Source organism: Microtus oregoni, unplaced genomic scaffold, assembly GCF_018167655.1.
Source record: "Microtus oregoni isolate MIOR12 unplaced genomic scaffold, Mior012 000017F_ref0000208, whole genome shotgun sequence".
Taxonomy (NCBI): Eukaryota; Metazoa; Chordata; class Mammalia; order Rodentia; family Cricetidae; genus Microtus; species Microtus oregoni.
This window is the reverse complement of record NW_024543076.1, coordinates 33537133-33555774: the sequence shown is the minus strand read 5'-3', so window position 1 is coordinate 33555774 and position 18642 is coordinate 33537133. Positions and strand designations below refer to the sequence as shown.

The 18642-nt window shown below is 40.9% G+C and overlaps 1 protein-coding gene across 8 annotated transcripts in view; it reads left to right on the top strand.

Moving 5' to 3' along the window:
* Stau2 (staufen double-stranded RNA binding protein 2) overlaps window positions 1-18642 on the top strand; it is a 309083-nt gene that overhangs the window by 7103 nt on the left and 283338 nt on the right. For all 8 annotated transcript variants that reach the window (XM_041667874.1, XM_041667871.1, XM_041667868.1 and 5 more), the window contains one exon: window positions 1085-1151. In XM_041667874.1, coding sequence (XP_041523808.1) covers window positions 1134-1151 — 18 coding nt within the window. In that variant the 5' untranslated portion in view covers window positions 1085-1133. The remainder of the gene's footprint in view (window positions 1-1084; window positions 1152-18642) is intronic.

Sequence of the window (18642 nt, the reverse complement as noted above, 5' to 3'; positions counted from 1 at the left end):
CAAAACTTTCTGACTAAGTGATGGGAATTAGTCTTTCCAACTGTGTGGTTTAGTAATTTTTATAATAGCAGGTATAGGTGCATTATTTATAATTTATGTGAATTTTCCCATCATGAGAGCCCATGTTTTATTTATTTATAAGTTTGTGTTATTTATAATTTGTGTTTTCCTTCCTTCCTTTGGCATCTACTTAAAAATATAGACATAGAAGAGATTTTCCACATTAAATGAATCAGAACCAAGGTGTCAGGCCCCAAAGGAAAGTAAATCCACTTTTAGCAACGGAGTGGGTATATCATGACAGAGATTTAAAATAGTATTTCTGGTTATGTGTGGATATGCGCACAGAGGTGTAGGTGCCATTGAAGGCCAGCGGGGTTGGATCCTCCTGGAGCTGGTGTTACCTGTGCTTGTGAGCTGCCCTGTGGGTGTTGGTAGCTGAGCTCCAGTCTTCTAAAGAGCAGTGTGTGCTTCTAGCTGCCAAGCTACCTCTCCCATTGCCAGTGGCTTTTTAAAAATCAAACTTTATGTGCATACTCTTTTTGTATTGATAATAATAAAGGCAAATACCCACCTACATAATTGCGATTATTTTTATAACATTAAAGAGAATACTTGTGTGTGTTGCATCTTCTTCGAGGGAATGGGTTCAGAGTTGTTTAAAACCTGTCTGGAGGAAGGGGGTTTGATGTTAAATGTCGATCTGAAGTGTTCAGCATTGCAGACAGCTTCCCTTTTGCTTGGATTATCTAAAGAATTCCAGAACAAGAAGGGACTGACGGTTTAAGTCACTGCTTGTCAGGGTGGCCACTAATCGTGGGTGTTTACTGAAGTTAAAATTAGCATTCAGGAGAGTAAACATTGGTTTTCTTGCTTTCACTAGTCACATTTTATGTATTTGCTTACATGACTACTGGGTTAGTTTGCACAAATATAGGACATTTTAATCATCATATATATAAATTCTGTAATAATCTAGATAGCTTCATTTTATATTGATTTTGGTAAAGAGCATGTGTTTAAAATATTCAATAGTCATTGAAATTACTAAGTTGAACCTTATTTCTTAATTTTCATTTTCCAGTGTTTTGGAGCCGTGAGGGATACAGCAGTTTGATCAGTATTGTCTTAACATGCTTCAAATAAATCAGGTGAGTTTGTAGTAAGGCATGTCATATTTACATGGTGCTTCGGGCGTAGACTGTGGGGCATTGCAACTCATCTCTCTGTAACCGTAACCCGAATGCTGCTTTATGGAGAATACGTCGTGTCTGAGCACTACCGTGAAGAGTAGGCTGCTGAAAGGAAACAGTAGTAATCTTGGAAGCTGATCGCGCCTGGATGTGCAGGACAATCCCCCCAGAACAACCATGGTCATGATGTAGAGATTTTTTTTCTAGGGCATTCACATGGACTACAAAGTGTACCCCTAAATAAACTATGGTGTGTAACACCGTTGACTCACCAAAAGAAACAATTTTCCTTAGGTCTTGACATTCCTCTAAGAACTATATACATTAAAATTTACTCCTTGAACAAATAATACAATATTGTAGCTCCAATATCACAGAATATTTCTTAGTGTCTTTTGTGTGTAATCAAAATAGAAGTGGCTACTGTTTTCTGTGATTTAACAACATAATCCCGTTGCCCCTTTATCCCCCCCCCCCTCCACTCAGGAGCTCTCTGGTTCCTGTACTCTGACTACACCATCTAGTGACTTCTGAGCTAGAGTCCCACCCAGTTGTCAGTTTTACCTCTGACTTACTGTCTTCTGGGTTGGGCAGGGTCATTCCAGCTTGGGGACCTGTTCTGCATAGGCTGTCCTGGACTGTACTGTTTACCCCACACCCGTTTGGGCTCGCCTGATCCCAAGCCTAGTATGTCTCATAATACCCTGTCTTTTTATTTATTTGTAGTATGGCTTTTTGTATTATCAAATATAAAAATACAGTCTTCCTTCTGCATGTGGATAGGTCTCTGGTAACACATTTGTAGTTTCAATCAGAAATATTAAATATTAAAAAGCAAATTCCTTCTGTAAGATCTTTTCCCTTGACATTGCTCCCTAAGCAGTAGTCGTCCATAGCATCAGGTCGCACTAGGTGCTGAGAGTACCCTGACGGTGATAGAGTACACAGGGTGGTTTGTGTAAGCCCGTGTGTATGCTGAGCATATGAATTTAGAGGCTTGAGCATCTGCACGCTTTTGTACCTAAGGGCTACTGAGGGATGCCTGGACTAGTAGTTGTCTCCTTTGCTGGAGGTATACTGCATGAAGATAGTGCTTTTGCCTGTTTGTTCTTCTAGATCTACGTTCAAATAATTTCGTTTCTTAAAAACATATTGATTCGTGACTGAATGAATAGTAGTGTTACTTAAAGCACACAGACCTGTATTCTTTTTCACAATGTCTACATAATTGCGTTATTCATTCAGGTATTTCATAATCTTGCATTATGCACATGTCATTTATATAAGAGCCATCTTATGCTATTCTTTGATCTCCCTCCTCCCCCTCCACCACATACACCAGGAAATTTTCTTGTGAAACAAAAATTGCTTTTCTCAGAGACAATTAGAGTGTAGCTTAGAGAACTCTTGGCATTGGAAGTATCTGTGTGACCTGTGAGACTTGTCTTAGACTCTGCTGTAGGTTCAGAGGTGTCATTCAGGGGTTCGACAGGTAAAAATGATTACTCACTTGTAATAGTCATTCATCAGAAGTGGAAGAGTTAACACTAATGAGGATTTACTTGCTGCTTTGCTCATACTGAATTAGGCATTGTATGCAGTTCCTTGGATTTGCCTAGAAATCCTAAGTCCTGGTCAGATATAGATGAGGTTAGCTGTAAAAGATCCATTAGGGATTGCTTACTATTACTGACTAAGTTTCATCCTTCAAAGCATTCAAGTCAGAGAGGAATATTTGCCATAATTGTGAATAGTAGAAGTTGTGAAGACTTTGTCATTAACCAAGCTTAGATCTGAATTACTAAACTTGAGAGTGACTTTTATTTTTTATTATTTTCATGGCAGTTGCTTTCTCATGAGGATGGTTTGTAAGATAAAAGTAAAAAGGGGTGAAAAAGGTTTTAAGCTGACCCCTACGAAGCAACGAATATTTGACTGTTGGTTTTCATGTGCTTCCTCGGGTTAGTTTTAAGTATTTATTTGGGAGGATTTCCCCTCTAATTATGCTCAAATAGCTGCACTTTTTCCTTGTCCTAGCAGATTCTTCTGTATCTTCTACTCAAACTGGTTAAAATTGGATATATACAAATAGCTGCCGTATGGTATGTCATCTAATAATTTGATATTTAGTCTAACACTATTATTTGAGAAATAACAGAATGCTTTGCGTTCTATTATAGTAATGGCATTTTCTCCCTTTAAATTGCCACCTTCAATTTTGCTTTTGCCTTTTAAGAAAATACGTTTTACTAGAAAAAGGCAGGCCTTATGGGAAGATGCTTTTAAAAAGTGAGTTCATGGAGCTCGAGAAAAGATGTTGGAATGGGGAGATGCGGCCTACCTTGGTCTATTGCCACCCGCTGCTTGGCCGCCATGCATGTCTTTGCTCAGTAGGTCACTGAGCCTCTGAGAGGCTGCTGGGAGGGACCTGGCCTGCTGTTGCTGCTGCTGCTACCACTTGCTCTACAAACACCACAGTTGTGCTGGGGTACTGGCGGGGCGGCAGGTGCTGAGCATGGGGTGGTGTGCTGCAGCCTGGAGCTTGCGCCCCTAGACACACTGCCCAGCTACACGATGACCCTGACTCTGAGCAGCGGCAGGATATCTGGGATGAAGAGTGATTCGTTTACTGGCTTGAGTCTCCCCGGGGGACGTCTGTGGTCTGTTCTGCTGCTGGAGGCCTTGTTGGTGTCTGTGGTCCGTGCTGTTACCAGAAGCCCAGTTGAAGTCCGTGGTTGGTGCTGCCTCTGGAGACCATGCTGCTCATCTGGGCTGCTGCCTATGGGACCAGGTTGATGTCCACGATCCCTTCTCCGACTGCAAACCATGTGAAAGTCCATGATCCATGCTGCTGCTGGCTGCTATAAGCAAGGAAGCTTGTTTTGTAATAATATCGATGACTGCAGATTCATAACTGAGAATGAGAGACATAAGGCTTCTGTGTTGACACCCCCATCTAAAGAAACAATGTCCCTCCCTCCCCGAAAAAAGTCCAGATGGAGAGCTATTAAAGAGAGTCCTTAAAAATTGTGATAAAGATGCTGAAGTGTAGCTCTTCATAGCTGATGGCTACTGGTGGGTGGGGGTGGGGAAGGACTCAGTTTTCTTTAAGGACTGGCCATTGGGAGTTTGACCATGCTCCAGAGAATATATGGGCAGCACTAACTTGACTTGATGGGGCTTTTGGAGGGGGAGGGTGCAAGGATCGGAGGGTAGATCTGGGAGGAAAGGGAAGTGAGTGTGACGGGGTGCATTGTATGAAATTCTCAAATAATAAAAATAGTATGTTGGGGGGAAACAAAGTATGTTATATATGTGCAACTTATACTACAGAAAAATGAGTGGTGTAGATGAGAAGAAAAGGTCACGAAAGTTCCATGTTCTGTTACACTGTTAGCACCTCTTGGCATGTATACTTAATTCTTTATGAAGGGGTATTTCTTTGTGAATATGCTATTTTTACAAATGTATTATACCATATTTAAAATTCTGGAGTGATTTAGTCATCATCTTTACTTTAGAAGTGTTGAAACTTCAAGTATTGTTGGGAGCAGATTTTTATGTAAATTTTTACATGTCTCATTTTCTAATTATTATAACTAACTAGAAGTTAAATGCCAGTCAAAAATTATTAGAGATATTTGGTGTATACGTACAAAAGTACACAATTACCTTTACTAATAGCATAGAGATGCCCATTTCCTTCCCTGTCTGACACATCTTCTACTTGTGTCTGTCTGACAAAAGCGGTTTTAGTTTGCATTTCCATGGTTTGCTCCCACTCACTTTCTCTTATGTTTTGCTTTTTGTGAATTGCTTTTCAGTGTCTACTGTCACCTCTTCCTATTTATTTGTAATCAACAGTCTTTGAATTGTAATTACCATTTGTAGAATGAATTGTTCACCAATAACTAAAGGGAATTCACTAGCTTCCAGGATATAGCAGAGGGGACATGGTATATTGATGCCTTTTCTTCCTCATTATAACGTCAGAGGCAGAGAAACTTATTTCTCCATTAGACTGCAGCAGTGCAAATAAGTAAGGTGCTGCCCATGCTGGATAGTGTTAGCTGAGTGGCGAAAATAGGGCTATTTTTTGTGGGTTGGAGTTTGAGGGAGATTTGATAGGTCAGGGTATCCTATGGGGTAGGAGAATTCTAAAGTAGACACTTGTAGCATTGGGAGAGAGAAAGTTTACAAGGCTCTAAGCTTGAGAATAGATGCTGGAAGATTGAAGTGAAGAGGAAGCTCTGAGGTCTGCATAAAATAGAGTGGAGGGAACAGGCAGGACAAAGTAGATTGAATGCAAAAGAGTATGGATCCCTGTAGGGCAAGAGGGGGCCAAGTGTTACAATGGTGGTTGTTCCATGTTTAGTGTAAAGATAGGCTGTGGGAGTTTAGAGTATGTTGATGCCTGTCTCACAGGTTCCGGGGGAGGAGCTACCAAGTTAGTGGAATGTATTGCTTGGCACTGGCCTGCTTACTCCCATTCTTACCTTTAATTTTACTAATAATATTGCTGTTGCCGCCAGACTCTGGTGGGACAGTAAAGGATGGGTACTCAGATCATTTAGTGTTTTGAGAAATGAGCCATTGGGGCCTGTGTTGGTTTGAATAGGAATGACTCCCATAGACTCGTGTCTGAATGCTTGGCCTGTAGGGAATGGCACTATTAGGAGGTGCAGCTTTGTTGGAGTAAGTGTGGCCTTATTGGAGGAAGTCTATCACTGTGGAGGCAGACTTTGAGTTTTTTTTTTTTTTTTGTAAAATATGCTTTTTATTATATGCTTAAGCTATACCCAGAATGGCACACAGTTTCCTTCTGCTGCCTGCAGATTAAGATGTAGAACTGTCAGCTCCTTCTCCAGCACCATGCATGCCCACATGCCACCATGTCCCACCATGATGATAATGGACTAAACCTCTGAAAATGTGAGCTGGCCCCAATTAAATGTTGTCCTTTATAAGAGTTACCATGGCCACAGTGTCTTTTCACAGCAATAAGATCCTAAGATAGGAGTTGGTACCAGGGACTGGGATATTGCTGTGATAGGACTGTCCATGCCTTTATTTGGAGGAATGTGAACTTTGGGAGCAGTTGAACACTTAAAGTGGTGGGCCTTAGTGAGCCATACTAGCAGGAGCATGGAAGATGGTGATGCTGAGGTTGATTGAACTATGAGGACCTGTCTCAAGAGGTTTCAGAGGAGAAGAATGTTAGCATATGTATGGTCTAGAGACTGTTCCTATGATATTTTGGCAAAGAATGTATGTGGCTGCTTTTTGTCCTTGTCCGAAGAGTCTACCTGAGGCTACTGTGGAGAGTTTTGAGTTAATTCTGTTGACAGACAAAATCTCAAGACAGCCAGTATTGACTCTGTTGTGTGGTTATTAGTGGTCACTCTTATACAGATCAACAGTGAAAAGGAGTAAGCAAAGGAAGGAAAAATATAAAATGTACAATATGAGGAGAAAAGGCACCAGGAAGTAGAATGGAGCTATGTCCTGTGATCAAAGAGATAAACAGATTAAGAAATGGAATAGAAGGAGTGGCAACCTCAGGGCAAGACCCCAGCCAGCTAAGTTTCCAACTTGTGAAAAGTAATTAATGTAAAGTGAAAAGGAATTAAAAAAAAAATCTTAGGGCCAGGCATGGTGGTGTATTCCTCTGATCCAAGCAGTCAGAAGGCTGGCAGGTCTCTGAGTTCGAGGCCAGTCTAGTTTACAGAACAAATTCCCAGGACAGTCACACTTAGGCAGTGAAGGAAACCATGGAAAACAGAAAGCTGGTGAAGATGTAATTGAACAATGGGACTGAAGGCGTAAGTCACAAACAGTGCCACACCAGTTTGGAATTATGATTAATAGGCTGGTATTTATTTAAAGGGGAAAAAACTTACAGATCGCCGTCCCAGACAACAGCCCTCTGCGCAACCAGGAAGGGAGTTTAGTTGCCGGCAGAGCAGGAAGTGAAGAGAGAGAGAGGAGAGGGAAGTGGCCGCTTTTTTAAAGGGAGAGAGACCACGCCCCAATGGGCTGGTATCTCAGCGGCTATAGGCTGGAGGAGCAGAAGGACCTCCCGCAACAAGGGACCATGTTCCAGTCCCAGGAAGCAACAGAACTTGGCAGCTTTGGTCACATGGTTCTGGCTTTAGAGTCAAGAATAGAAGAAATGGGCTATGGAATCTCCCTCTTCTACTAAGGAAAGCCATTGATGCCAGGCATATGTCAGGGGTGTCCCTGAATGAAGGCCTAGAGAGACCATTTCGTGAAGCTGTGAAGGTGAGGCCTGGATTGCCTTGGAGACTTCAAGAAGTTAAAGATGCCAGAGTTGTGGGACACGTGCTGAGGGGAGCTGCTAACAGGGAGTGAACCAGCCTAAGAGAAAGAGCTGTGCTGCAGTCAACAAAGCTGAAAGGACTTGGAGATCCGAAGAGAGTTTTGACTTCAGACATGGAGATTCAGAGTTTGGAGTTTGCCCAGCTGATTTTCAGTCTTGCTTTGGTTTAGTATTTCCTCACTATGTTCCCTTCAGTTTTTGTAATGATAATGTGTATTCTTATATTCTGCACCATCATGTGTTTGAAGTATGTCATCTGTTTTTGATTTTGTAGGTGATTACAGTTAAGAGATTTCATGAATCTCAGAAGACACTTTGAACATTGGACTTTTAAACATTGTTGAGACTGTGATAGACTATGGGGACTTTTGAAGTTGGACTAAAGGCATTTTGCATTATCTTATGGCTACAAGCCTATGGAGGCCAGGGAGTGGAATGTGGTGGTTTGAATAGGTATGGATCCCTTAGACTCACGTGTTTGAATGCTTGGCCCATAAGGAGTGGCACTGTTAGGAGGTGTGGCCTTGTTGGAGGAAGTATATCACTGAGAAGGTAGGCTTTGAGGTCTCTTATGTATTTAGGCTATGCTTAGTCTCCTCCTGCTATCTGCGGATCAAGATGTAGAACTCTCAACTTGTCTAGTGCTATGTCTGCCTACATACCACCATGTCCCGCCATGATGATAATGGACTAAACCTCTGAATTGTCAGCCATCTCCATTTAAACGCTTTCCTTTATAAGAGTTGCCCTGCCCATGGTGTCTCCTCATAGCAATAGAATCCTAAGATGGGGCCAGATTGGCTTCCAGGACCATCAGTTTTCATGCCTGAAGCTCCAGGAACTCTTCTTTGTTTTCTCTTAAATATTATTAATTGCTGTGGGAAGATTCAGCCTTTAGAGGGTGGCATTAGTTTGCATAAGAGTAGGGAAAGAAGTCGGGCAGGAAGCATGCATGCATTCATTTCCCGCTCTTAGAAATGGTGTGATGTCTTCCACTAGATTTCCTGGATGTATAAATTGTCATCATGAGCCAAAATAAATTCTTTCTCCCCTAAGTTGTTTCTTTTTCAGAACATTATAACAGCAACAGAAATGAAACTAATAGGACACTGTCCTATTAGTAGTGACCTTGATAACCAGAGGATAGTTAGTAGCAGTAGACACCTGCTTTAACAAGAAAGATCGCAGACAATGTGACTCTACAACTTAGGGAAAGAGAAAACACAAGAAAGAGGAATAAGAACACATCCCAATTCATTCCTTGATGCCAGTACTACACAGATACCAAAGCCATGTAAAATAATACTATAGAGCAGTGTGCCCTATAGGTACACATATCCTCAGCAAATTTGTAGCCCATTTAAATGACCAAGAGTTATCCCAGGAATGTAGGGTTGGTGTAGCATAAGTAAATCAGGTAATATATTTTTATTATACTAATAGAACAAAGAAAATTATCATATGAGGGTTTTGGTTTGCTAGAAACCATTTGGCAAAGTGTAGCACCTGCTGGTGAAACAGGAGTAGGACTAATAAGGAAAGACCTTAATATTTCCTTAACATCAGCATTAATGAAAACCCAAAGCTGGCATCCAAGTCTGTTTTAGTCACTGTTCTATTGCTGTGAAGAAACACCGTGACCATTGCAACTCCTATAAAGGAAAGCATTTAACTAAAACTTACTGTTTCAGAGATTTAGTTCATTATCATCATGACAGAAAGCATGGTGACTGAGGCAGGCATGGTTCTGGAGAGGTAGCTGAGAGTTCTATATCTGAATTCTCAGACAGCAGGAAGAGAACTACTGGGTCTGGCTTGGGCTTTTGGAACCCTCAAACCCTCCCCCCAGTGATACAGTTCCTCCAACAAGGCCACACTTAATCCTTCTCAAGTAGCACCATTCCCTGATGATTGAGTATTCAAATATATGAACCTATGGGGGCCATTCTTATTCAAACCACCACAAACTCCCTTAGGGAAAGACTGAAACTCTTCCTCTCATCAGGAGCAAGAAGACAAGAGGAGATAATGCCTTTTACCACTTGCACTCACCTGTAGTGCGCAGGAGGAGGGCCTGCTTGTTCATCCTGGCTGCCAGGCTAGCCTTAGCCCTAAAATAACCATACAGGAACTGTATTAATTAGACCACTGCTTGACCTTTCAGCTTTAATTTCTTATTGGCTAATTCTTACATCTTAATTTAACCTATTTCTATTAATCTGTGTATCACCATGAGGTTGTGGCCTACCAGCAAAGTTCTGGCATGTCTGACTCTAGCAGTGGCTCCATAGCATCTTTGCCTTTTTCTTCCCAGCATTCCATTTAGTTTTCCCCACCTACCTAAGTTCTGCCCTATCAACAGGCCCAAAGCAGTTTCTTAATTCACTAATGGTAATCATAGCATACCATACAGAGGGAAATCCCACATCATTTCCCTTTTTCTGTTTAAATAAAAAGGAAGACTTAAAAAAAAGGAAGACTTTAACCTTAACATAGTAAAATTAGATACAACAAAATAGGTATCAAACAAGAATTACATTTACAGTATTTATATCTACTTTATCTTTTATCATAACTAAGAAAACTATAAATATAACTATAAATTCTTCAACCCCATCAAAGACTCCAGAAGGATATGATATTACCTAAGTAAACAGGAAGTGCATTGTAAGCAACTTCCAAAACTCTAGAATTGACAGAGACATCTCATTCCCTGGACATTCACCCAAAGTTTTTCTGTACCTTTGGGGCATCCATCTTAAGCCTACAGTCCCATAATATCCAGCATACTTTTCTATGAAGCAGGAAATTTCAAAGACAGTTCTGCCTATATTGGGAGTTTGCCAGTCACATTCTTTTGTATCCTGCAGAATGTCTTGCAGACTCTTTCATGAAGCAGGAATCTCAGAGGATTGTCTGACCTTTAGGCAAGTTCAGCAGTCATTTCTCTGTGGATCCTGCATGTACAGTTCATCTAACAAACTCCATAAGGAGCCTCTTTGATGCCCATCTTCCTCTTGAAATAATTGGTGCTGCCAGGAGCAGATATGTTTCATTGTCATGAAAAGTCCTAAGTTATTAAAACATTTTATTTAATTTAATTTATTTATTTTTTTATTTTTTGAGATAGGGTTTCTCCGTAGCTTTTGGTTCCTGTCCTGGAACTAGCTCTTGTAGACCAGGCTGGCCTTGAACTCACAGAGATCTGCCTGCCTCTGCCTCCAGAGTGCTGGGATTAAAGGCATGCACCACCACTGTCTGGCTATTAAAACATTTTAAATGCTATATTCTGAAAGTCTCTAAAAGATTTGAAGATATCTATCTAACTGAAATATATCTCTATATCTCTAGAAAACCTAACATGACTACAATCTTGACTATTATAGATGACTGTCTATTAATCTATATTTCTTAATTATATATTACAGTTTTAAATGAACTACACAAACACAATACCTTAATCAAGGACAGAAATATACAGTATAACAAAATTTACCTTAAATTTGTATCAGTAAACCAAGATCTATACCAAAGCAAATTATTCATCTCTATAGCATATTCCCCCTTTAAATGTAAACAAACAATTATTCACAATATTTGGGAATATGGGTGTAGTTATTTCTCTCCAAATTGCTTCCAGCTGTTTGGGGGCACTGTTAATCAGGTCTTTTATGGTGTATCCTGTGTCCTAGGTTTATCTCAGCAGTTGGGTGAAGGAATTTTTTGAGGGGTGTTCATGGTGACCTTTCAGGGGGTCTTGTTCCATCATACCACACCAGTTTGGAAGCAATCTACAGGTTCTCATCCTCTGTGGAAACCAGAAGATCCTCTTTTCCAAAGTTACATATCCTTAGACCCAAATTTGGAAGTCATGATACCTTTATAATATGCATGCTAGTTTAGTTTAGTAGCCCATACAATGAAACATCTCTCTGTACTTAGCTCTTTCACAGTCAAAAAATTCAAAGAAAACACAACAATATACATAATTCTGACTGTGAATTTTCCATCTTTATGTGGCATATTTTTCTTTACTCCTTTTAATCTATGACTGTCTGTACTCTGTCTCTTTAAAGACTTTTTTTTTAACTTCGTTTTCAACTCTCTATACTCTTTTTCTTCTCTCTCCCAAGCCTACATACATTTACCCAACACCATGACTCATCTGGATTTGTCTTTATTACATATCTGTAATTATTTTCTGTCTAGGAGCGCTTTTGCACATCTTAAAACTTAGGCTGTGCCACTATTAGGGGGAATATGGCAGTGCCTGCTTGCCCACCCAGTCTAAAATTTAAGCTGTGCTGTTACTGTTGCATATATGGTACTGCCTGGTCGCTCTGCACAGTCCAGCATGGAGCTGCTTGTGCCTCTGAGCCGTGAACATCCCCCAGTTCCAGGCCCAAAACTGGTCCATGTTGTCATTAAGCAAGCTGTAGCAGTCTGCTCACAAACTTCATTCAGATGCTCTGTGGCCAGACCTCCTGCCTGAAAGAGCCAGAGGTTATCCTGGCAGCATAACCCAGAAAGCTGGCATTTCAAAACCACTGCTTTTTTCTGCTGTGGCTGAGTCAGGAAAATCTCTCTTAAAGGAGCAACAGCAAGCTGCCAGAAAACAGCAAGAAGCTGTGTTTAACTCTGTGGGTTTTTTTTTTTTTTGTCTAGAATTCCTTTTCAAGCCCTCTCAGGTTTTATGTGGATTTAGTTGGCCACATGGGTGGTTCTTGCAACAGTAGTGGAAGTTATAACAGGAGCAGTTATACAAGAAAAAAGAAACCATCTGCAGATGATAATAATCCTCTGTATAGAAAGTCTTCATGAATCCAGGCACGCAGAATTCACAAAGTCAGTAGCTAAAGTGAGCATGCATTTAGGCACATGAAAAACCATATGAAACAGTTGTGTTTCTGTATGCCAGCAATGAAAATCTCAATTAAAAATTCATTTATGAATGAGTGAGATGGCTTAGCTGGTAAAGGCACACATTGCTAAGCCTGGGAACGTGGTGGAGAGAGACAACTGACCCCTTCAAGTTTCCACACATTGGCCATGGCACATGTGCTTTCCCTCAGCAGGTCTTTATACAGGTCCTGTACACCGAAAACCATGAAACATTGTTGGAAGAAAACATACTGCATCTGTGGATAGGAAGGCTTAGTAGATGAAGATGACCCTTCGGCCTCATGCAGCCTACCGAATCAGTGTAGTCTTCATTAGAATTATAATGAAATGCAGAGGTGATACTTAAACACACAGTAAGAACAGGCTCAAATGTCCTAACAGCATTGCAAAGGAGCAGAGCTGAGGAGAACTCATATTTCCTGTTTGAAATTCTACTACAGTAATCCAAACAAGATGATATTGGCAGTGAGGATGGTTTATGGACCAATAGAATGAAATTGAGAATACAGAAATAAGCCAGGATGCATTTATAGTTTTTTTTTTTTTTGACAAGGATGACAAGACCTGAGAGGGGGAAAGAATAATCTCTTCAATAGGTTATTCTGGGACAGTTGAAAACCATCCTTATACACTACATGAAACTCAAAGTGTGTGTGTTCTAAATTTAAGAACTGGGTTGCTGATAGTGTTTGCCTGCCATTCTTGCTCCCCAGGAGGGTGATATGGATGTTTCAGTAAAGGATAGTTAAAGGCCAATCTGAGCACTATAGCAAGGATGCCTCTCAGAAGCTCTCTCCCCAAACTCCCAAAACTAAAATTTACAACTCCAATGAGAAGCGGGGGGAGAAAACCTAAATTTTACTATAAAGAAGGCATATAAGTCATAAAAATGCCCATGAAAACAAGACTGCATACATGACCAGATGAATCCAAAGGCCCATGAGATATTGCATGCATGCTAGGATAGCTAAAATCAAATCAAAAGACCAAACAGTGAGTTTGCCAGGACTGGGAAAATTTGAGTTTTTGTATACTAGTGGGAGTTTGAAGTGATGGATCTTCTGTGGGAAAACCAGTGAGTTTCTCAAACTAAAGCACAGAATTGTTATGATCCGCTGATTGTCATTTAAATACACATTCCATGGGGTTTAAAATGGGTACTCAGATATTTACATTTATAATAGTGTTCAGTAGACAAATGACAGAAACAGATCAAATATATGTTGGTAGGTGAGTGAATAAGCAATCTGTGGTATTGATACTTCAGTAAATAGTACCTAGACAGAAAAGTACTGATACATGTCATACTGTGGGTGAATCTTAAAAATACGCTGAAGAATCAAACACACAAATCCAAGATATGCTATGATTCCATTTATATGAAATATCCAGAATAGGTAATTCAGAGAGGCAAAATAAAAATTGGTGGTTGCCAGGGCCAGTAGCAGTTCTCAACCTCCCTATGCTGCAACCCTTTAATACATTCCCTCATGTTATGGTGACCTCCAGTCATAAAGTTATTTTCGTTACTACTTCATAACTGTAATTCTGCTACTGTTATGAATCATAATGTAAATGTCTGATATGCAGGATTTCTGATGTATGATCCCCATAAAAGGGTCATTTGACCTCCACAGGGGTTGCCCCCCACAGGTTGAAAACCACTGATCTGGAGAGAACGACTGGGGAGCAGCTAACTGCCTAATCAGCATGGAGTTTCCTTTTTAGAAAGAAGACATGTTTTGCAATTAGATACAGGTAGTGACTGTAAAGTGCTTTGAATTAGTAATTTTCAGCGTATTGCTTGCCTTTAATGGATTAATTTGATGCTATGTCACTTTCAAAATTTAAATGTTTGCAAAAAAAGATACAATTCATTGCCAAGATTAAAAAAATCAGACTAGAAAGATTGATTCATTTTGTAGACAAAGGTATAAAAGTGCTGCTATCAATATGTTCCAAATGTTTAAGAAAATAAAAATAATGTGAGAATAAGGGGAAAATATAAAATGTCACTGGTGGAACTTAGAGGAACAGTGCAATACCTGAAGTTAAAATACTGAATAGAATTGATAGTAAATCAGACAGGAGAAGAAAAGAGTGAACTTGAATCTACAAGTTGCGAGTGTTCAGAATGAAGCATAGGTTGGAGAGACTTAAACCACCACCACTGCCAATGTCATGCTGGTCACCACCAGACAGGTGTCAGTGAGCTGTCAGGAGAGAACGAGGCACCTGAGACATAAGTGGACCTAGGGCTCAGGAGAAAGGAAACAAAACATTAGAAATGACTATGTGTCTGCTGAAAACTGCAAATGGTGCTAAGAAAGAAGTCTGTGAAGCCAAAGTGAAAGGCATGTTAAAGGAACCGCACATAATAGCAGAACATTAGTGAAGCCGAGGGAGTCTTGACTGAGGCAAGTAGGTGCACTCCAAAAATGCTTCCTACTGTCCAGCATGCTATGATGCTGAGGGAGTCTTGACTGAGACAAGTAGGTGCACTCCAAAAATGCTTCCTACTGTCCAGCACGCTGTGGTACTGCACAAACCCTCTACCTCTAAGCGCCATTTTCAGCCCTGAACAAATAGTAAAGATATGAATGGATATGAAATATTTGTAGAAGTTTCAGCCAGAAGAGTGGTGCAGCCTTGTAACGAAGGAGAAACACCCGTCAGCAGTCTTTTTTAACCGAAAATACTTTCCAAAAATAAGAGACTTTCAGTTGTGATTTTTAAAACAATCCTTGAGTTGAAATTTACCTAATACAGTTGACTATAGTGACTTATTTTGACCTCTGCAGTTGTGACATTACTGTTAGCTGTATGTTGTTCCACATCTGTTGCTGTCATTCATCTGCAGACATTTGTAATTTTCCCAAACTGGAACTGTAATTAAATGCTAACTTCTCCCATTGTCTGTCCCTTGAGCCCCGGCAATCACCATTTCAGTTTCTGACTCTGCATTTGACTACTCTTAAGTACTGTTATATAAATATAATTGTATGTATTTGTCCTTTGACACTGGGTTAATTTAGTGCAATGTTTTCAAAGTTCATTGATGTCAATGGCATAAATATCGAAGGAAGGGAAAGGCAGCTATGGAATTGTTAATACACATGAAATGGTATAATGTTTATTGAATGAAATCAGATGTGGTGGATGATGCTTGTGGTCCCACCACTTGGGAGACAGAGGCAGTTAGAGGAAAGACTCTTTAAGTTCAAGGCCAACCTGCTCTATACATCAAGTTCCAGGCCATCAAGGGCTACACAGTAAGACTCTCACAAAACCAAACCAGGGTTGGGAAGATGGCTAGATGAGTAAAGTAAGTTCTTGGCATGCAAGCACAAGGCGGGACCTGAGTTCCCATTCCTCAGGAACCCACATCAAAAGCTAGGCCCAGTGGTATGCATGTGTAATCTCAGTTCTGGGAAGGGAGAGGAAGATTACTGGGGGCTTGCTAAACATGAGCCTAGTTAAAGTGGTAAGCCCCATGTTAGTGCGAGACCCTGTCTCAGAAGGTCAAGTTGGATACCCAACATTGTTGTTTGGTCCCTACATGCATGTGTATGCATGAACAAGACACTCACACGTGCATAAAGTACCATACATAAAAATGAGAAAGAGAGAAGCAGCAAAAGAATAGATAAAATCTAACAGCAGTGGTCCCTGAAGTAAACGGAACTGATCTGAACATGCTAATGGAAAAGTGAATGCAGGTTGACCTGAAGATCAGAGACCTATAGATAGTATGTGTACAAGAAACTTCAAATACAAAGGCAGAGGTAGATTAAGTACAAGAGTAGATAGAGACTTCTATGTCTCTTCCATGTATGGTGATAGAAATCGTATCTGCCCTCCTCTGAAACAAGCTTGTTATATGATGTTTTTGCTTTTTTTGGGGGGAGGGGAGGCGGTGCCGCCCAACTCCCAGATAATTCATGTGGAGGCTTATTCTTATCTAAAATGCCAGGCTTAGCTCGGCTTGTTTCTAGCCAGCTTTTGTTAAATGTCCTGACTACTTCATCCTCTGGGCTTTCCCTTTTCTTCCATAGTCTTACTTTCAGTCTAAGTCCACAACTGGCTGGGTGGCCCCTGACCTCCTCCTCATTTCCCCTTCTGTTTATTCTCTGCCTGGCAGCCCCGCCTATCCTTGCTCCTGCCTGCCTGTACTGTTGGCTGTTCAGCTCTTAGACCATCATGTGCTTTAGACAGGCAAAGAATCACAGTTTCACAGAGTTAAACAAATGCAGCATAAACAAAAGAAACACACTTTAAAATAATATTCCCCAACAGAAGCTTCCTTACTCTATAAAAGAAAGAAACCCACACAGTTCATGAAAACAATAGTTCTTAGGACTTTAGACATTAGCTAGTGAAGGCCACTGATTCCTGAGATGAGAAACATATGAAGTACTATTTTTGAATTTTCTCTCAGTTAATGTCTTTGATTAACTAATAAGAATTATGATAATCTCCAGTGCAGCAGTGATGAGAACTGAGACCGTCGGGAGGTTGTTGTTTCAGGAGTGGACCTGTGAGAGTGGGTTTGGTATAAGAGAATTTGGCCCACTTCTGCTCTCTTGTTCTCTTGACGCTCAGCCCGCTGCCTTGGTACTGGAATTGCAGCGCTGGGACTCGCAGACTTGAGACGTGCAGGGAGTCAGTCTGTGCTGTAGCAGTCTGAAATGAGGAGTACACAGCACTGGCAGTGCAGTTGCTGGAGCCCTGGAGGGTGGGAGGCTTCCTAGATGTGGAATGAGTCTGCATTCTCTCTCACGTGAGATGACGCAGTTCTGCAGCCAGTCAACAAAAGCAAGACGTAAACAGACTACTTCTGTGTCCTTAGCTGCATCCTAGATAAAGTTCGGGAAGAAGTATAGGCATGAAAAACACCCAGCACGGCACGGCAAAATTCACAGTGTATGTTTCTCAGTAACAATTATGTGTGTTGCCAGGCGGTGGTGGTGCATGCCTTTAATCTCAGCACGGGAGGCAGAGGCAGGCCTGATGAGTTCGAGGCCAGCCTGGTCTACAGAGTGAGTTCCAGGACATCTCCAAAGCTACTGAGAAACTCTGTTCCAAAAAAAAAAAAAAAAAAAAATATGTGCGAGAAACTTGAACATATGACCCATAAGGAAGTAAAAATCAAAACACATACTCAGCTGACATAAAGTGATATAATTAAACAGAGGACATTAAAGTCAGTTATATGCTGGACAGGGTGGGTTATTTCTATATTCTCAACTACTCCAGAGGGCTGAGACATGAGGATAATTTAGTTTTAGGTCAGCTAGCATCACACAGTAGGACCCAATTGATAGAATAAAATTGGTTTGGAGAGGTGGCTCAGGTTAGTAGTATGTGCTGCTCTTCCAGAGGACTCAGGTTCTATTCCCAGCTCCCACATCAGCTTCTCACCACTGCCTATAGCTCCAGCACCAGGACTGAGGACATAGCTAAGCTGTAGATCGTCTGTCTAGCATATTTAAGACCTTGGGTTCAATCCCTACTACTGTAGAAAGCAAAAGAACACCCCACAAAGAAACCAATTTAACACCTTCCACCTGGATTCTATGACTGCCGGTAGATAGGAATGTAAAGACAGGTTTTGATGGTAGTGACAGCACCGTGGGACCCTGTGGAAAACAGACTGGGCTGGGATGATGCAGCTCAGTTGTGGAGTGTTTGTCTGGCTTGTTTCAGACCATGGGGCAGTACCCAGTACTGTAGATCAAAATCTCCGCAAACCCCAATAGTGCAGCAGCTCTTAGCGAATCAACTGTTTCCTACGGGGAAGAATGCGGAGGCAGAGTGTCAACTTGATGGGATTTAGGACCAGCATTAAAATGAATCTCTGAGCATGCCTGTGAGAGAGGATCTTGATTAGGTTAATTCTGATGGGCAGCTTCATTTCATATTTGTAATTTAACACATAGCATTGTTTATTCTCTATATACATATAGAGACTGATTGTCTCTATATGTATAATCAGTAAACATGAGTAAAGTTTTATCCTGTGGCTATCTCAATACCGATTATGATGATGTGCAGATACACTGTTTAACTCAGTATCTTTTTGTTGGTTTGTTTTTTGAGTCAGAGTTTCTCTGTGTATTCTTGGCTGTTCTTGAACTCGCTCTCTCCACCAGGCTGGCCTCAAACTCACAGAGATCCTCCTGCCTCTGCCTCCCAAGTGAGTGCTGG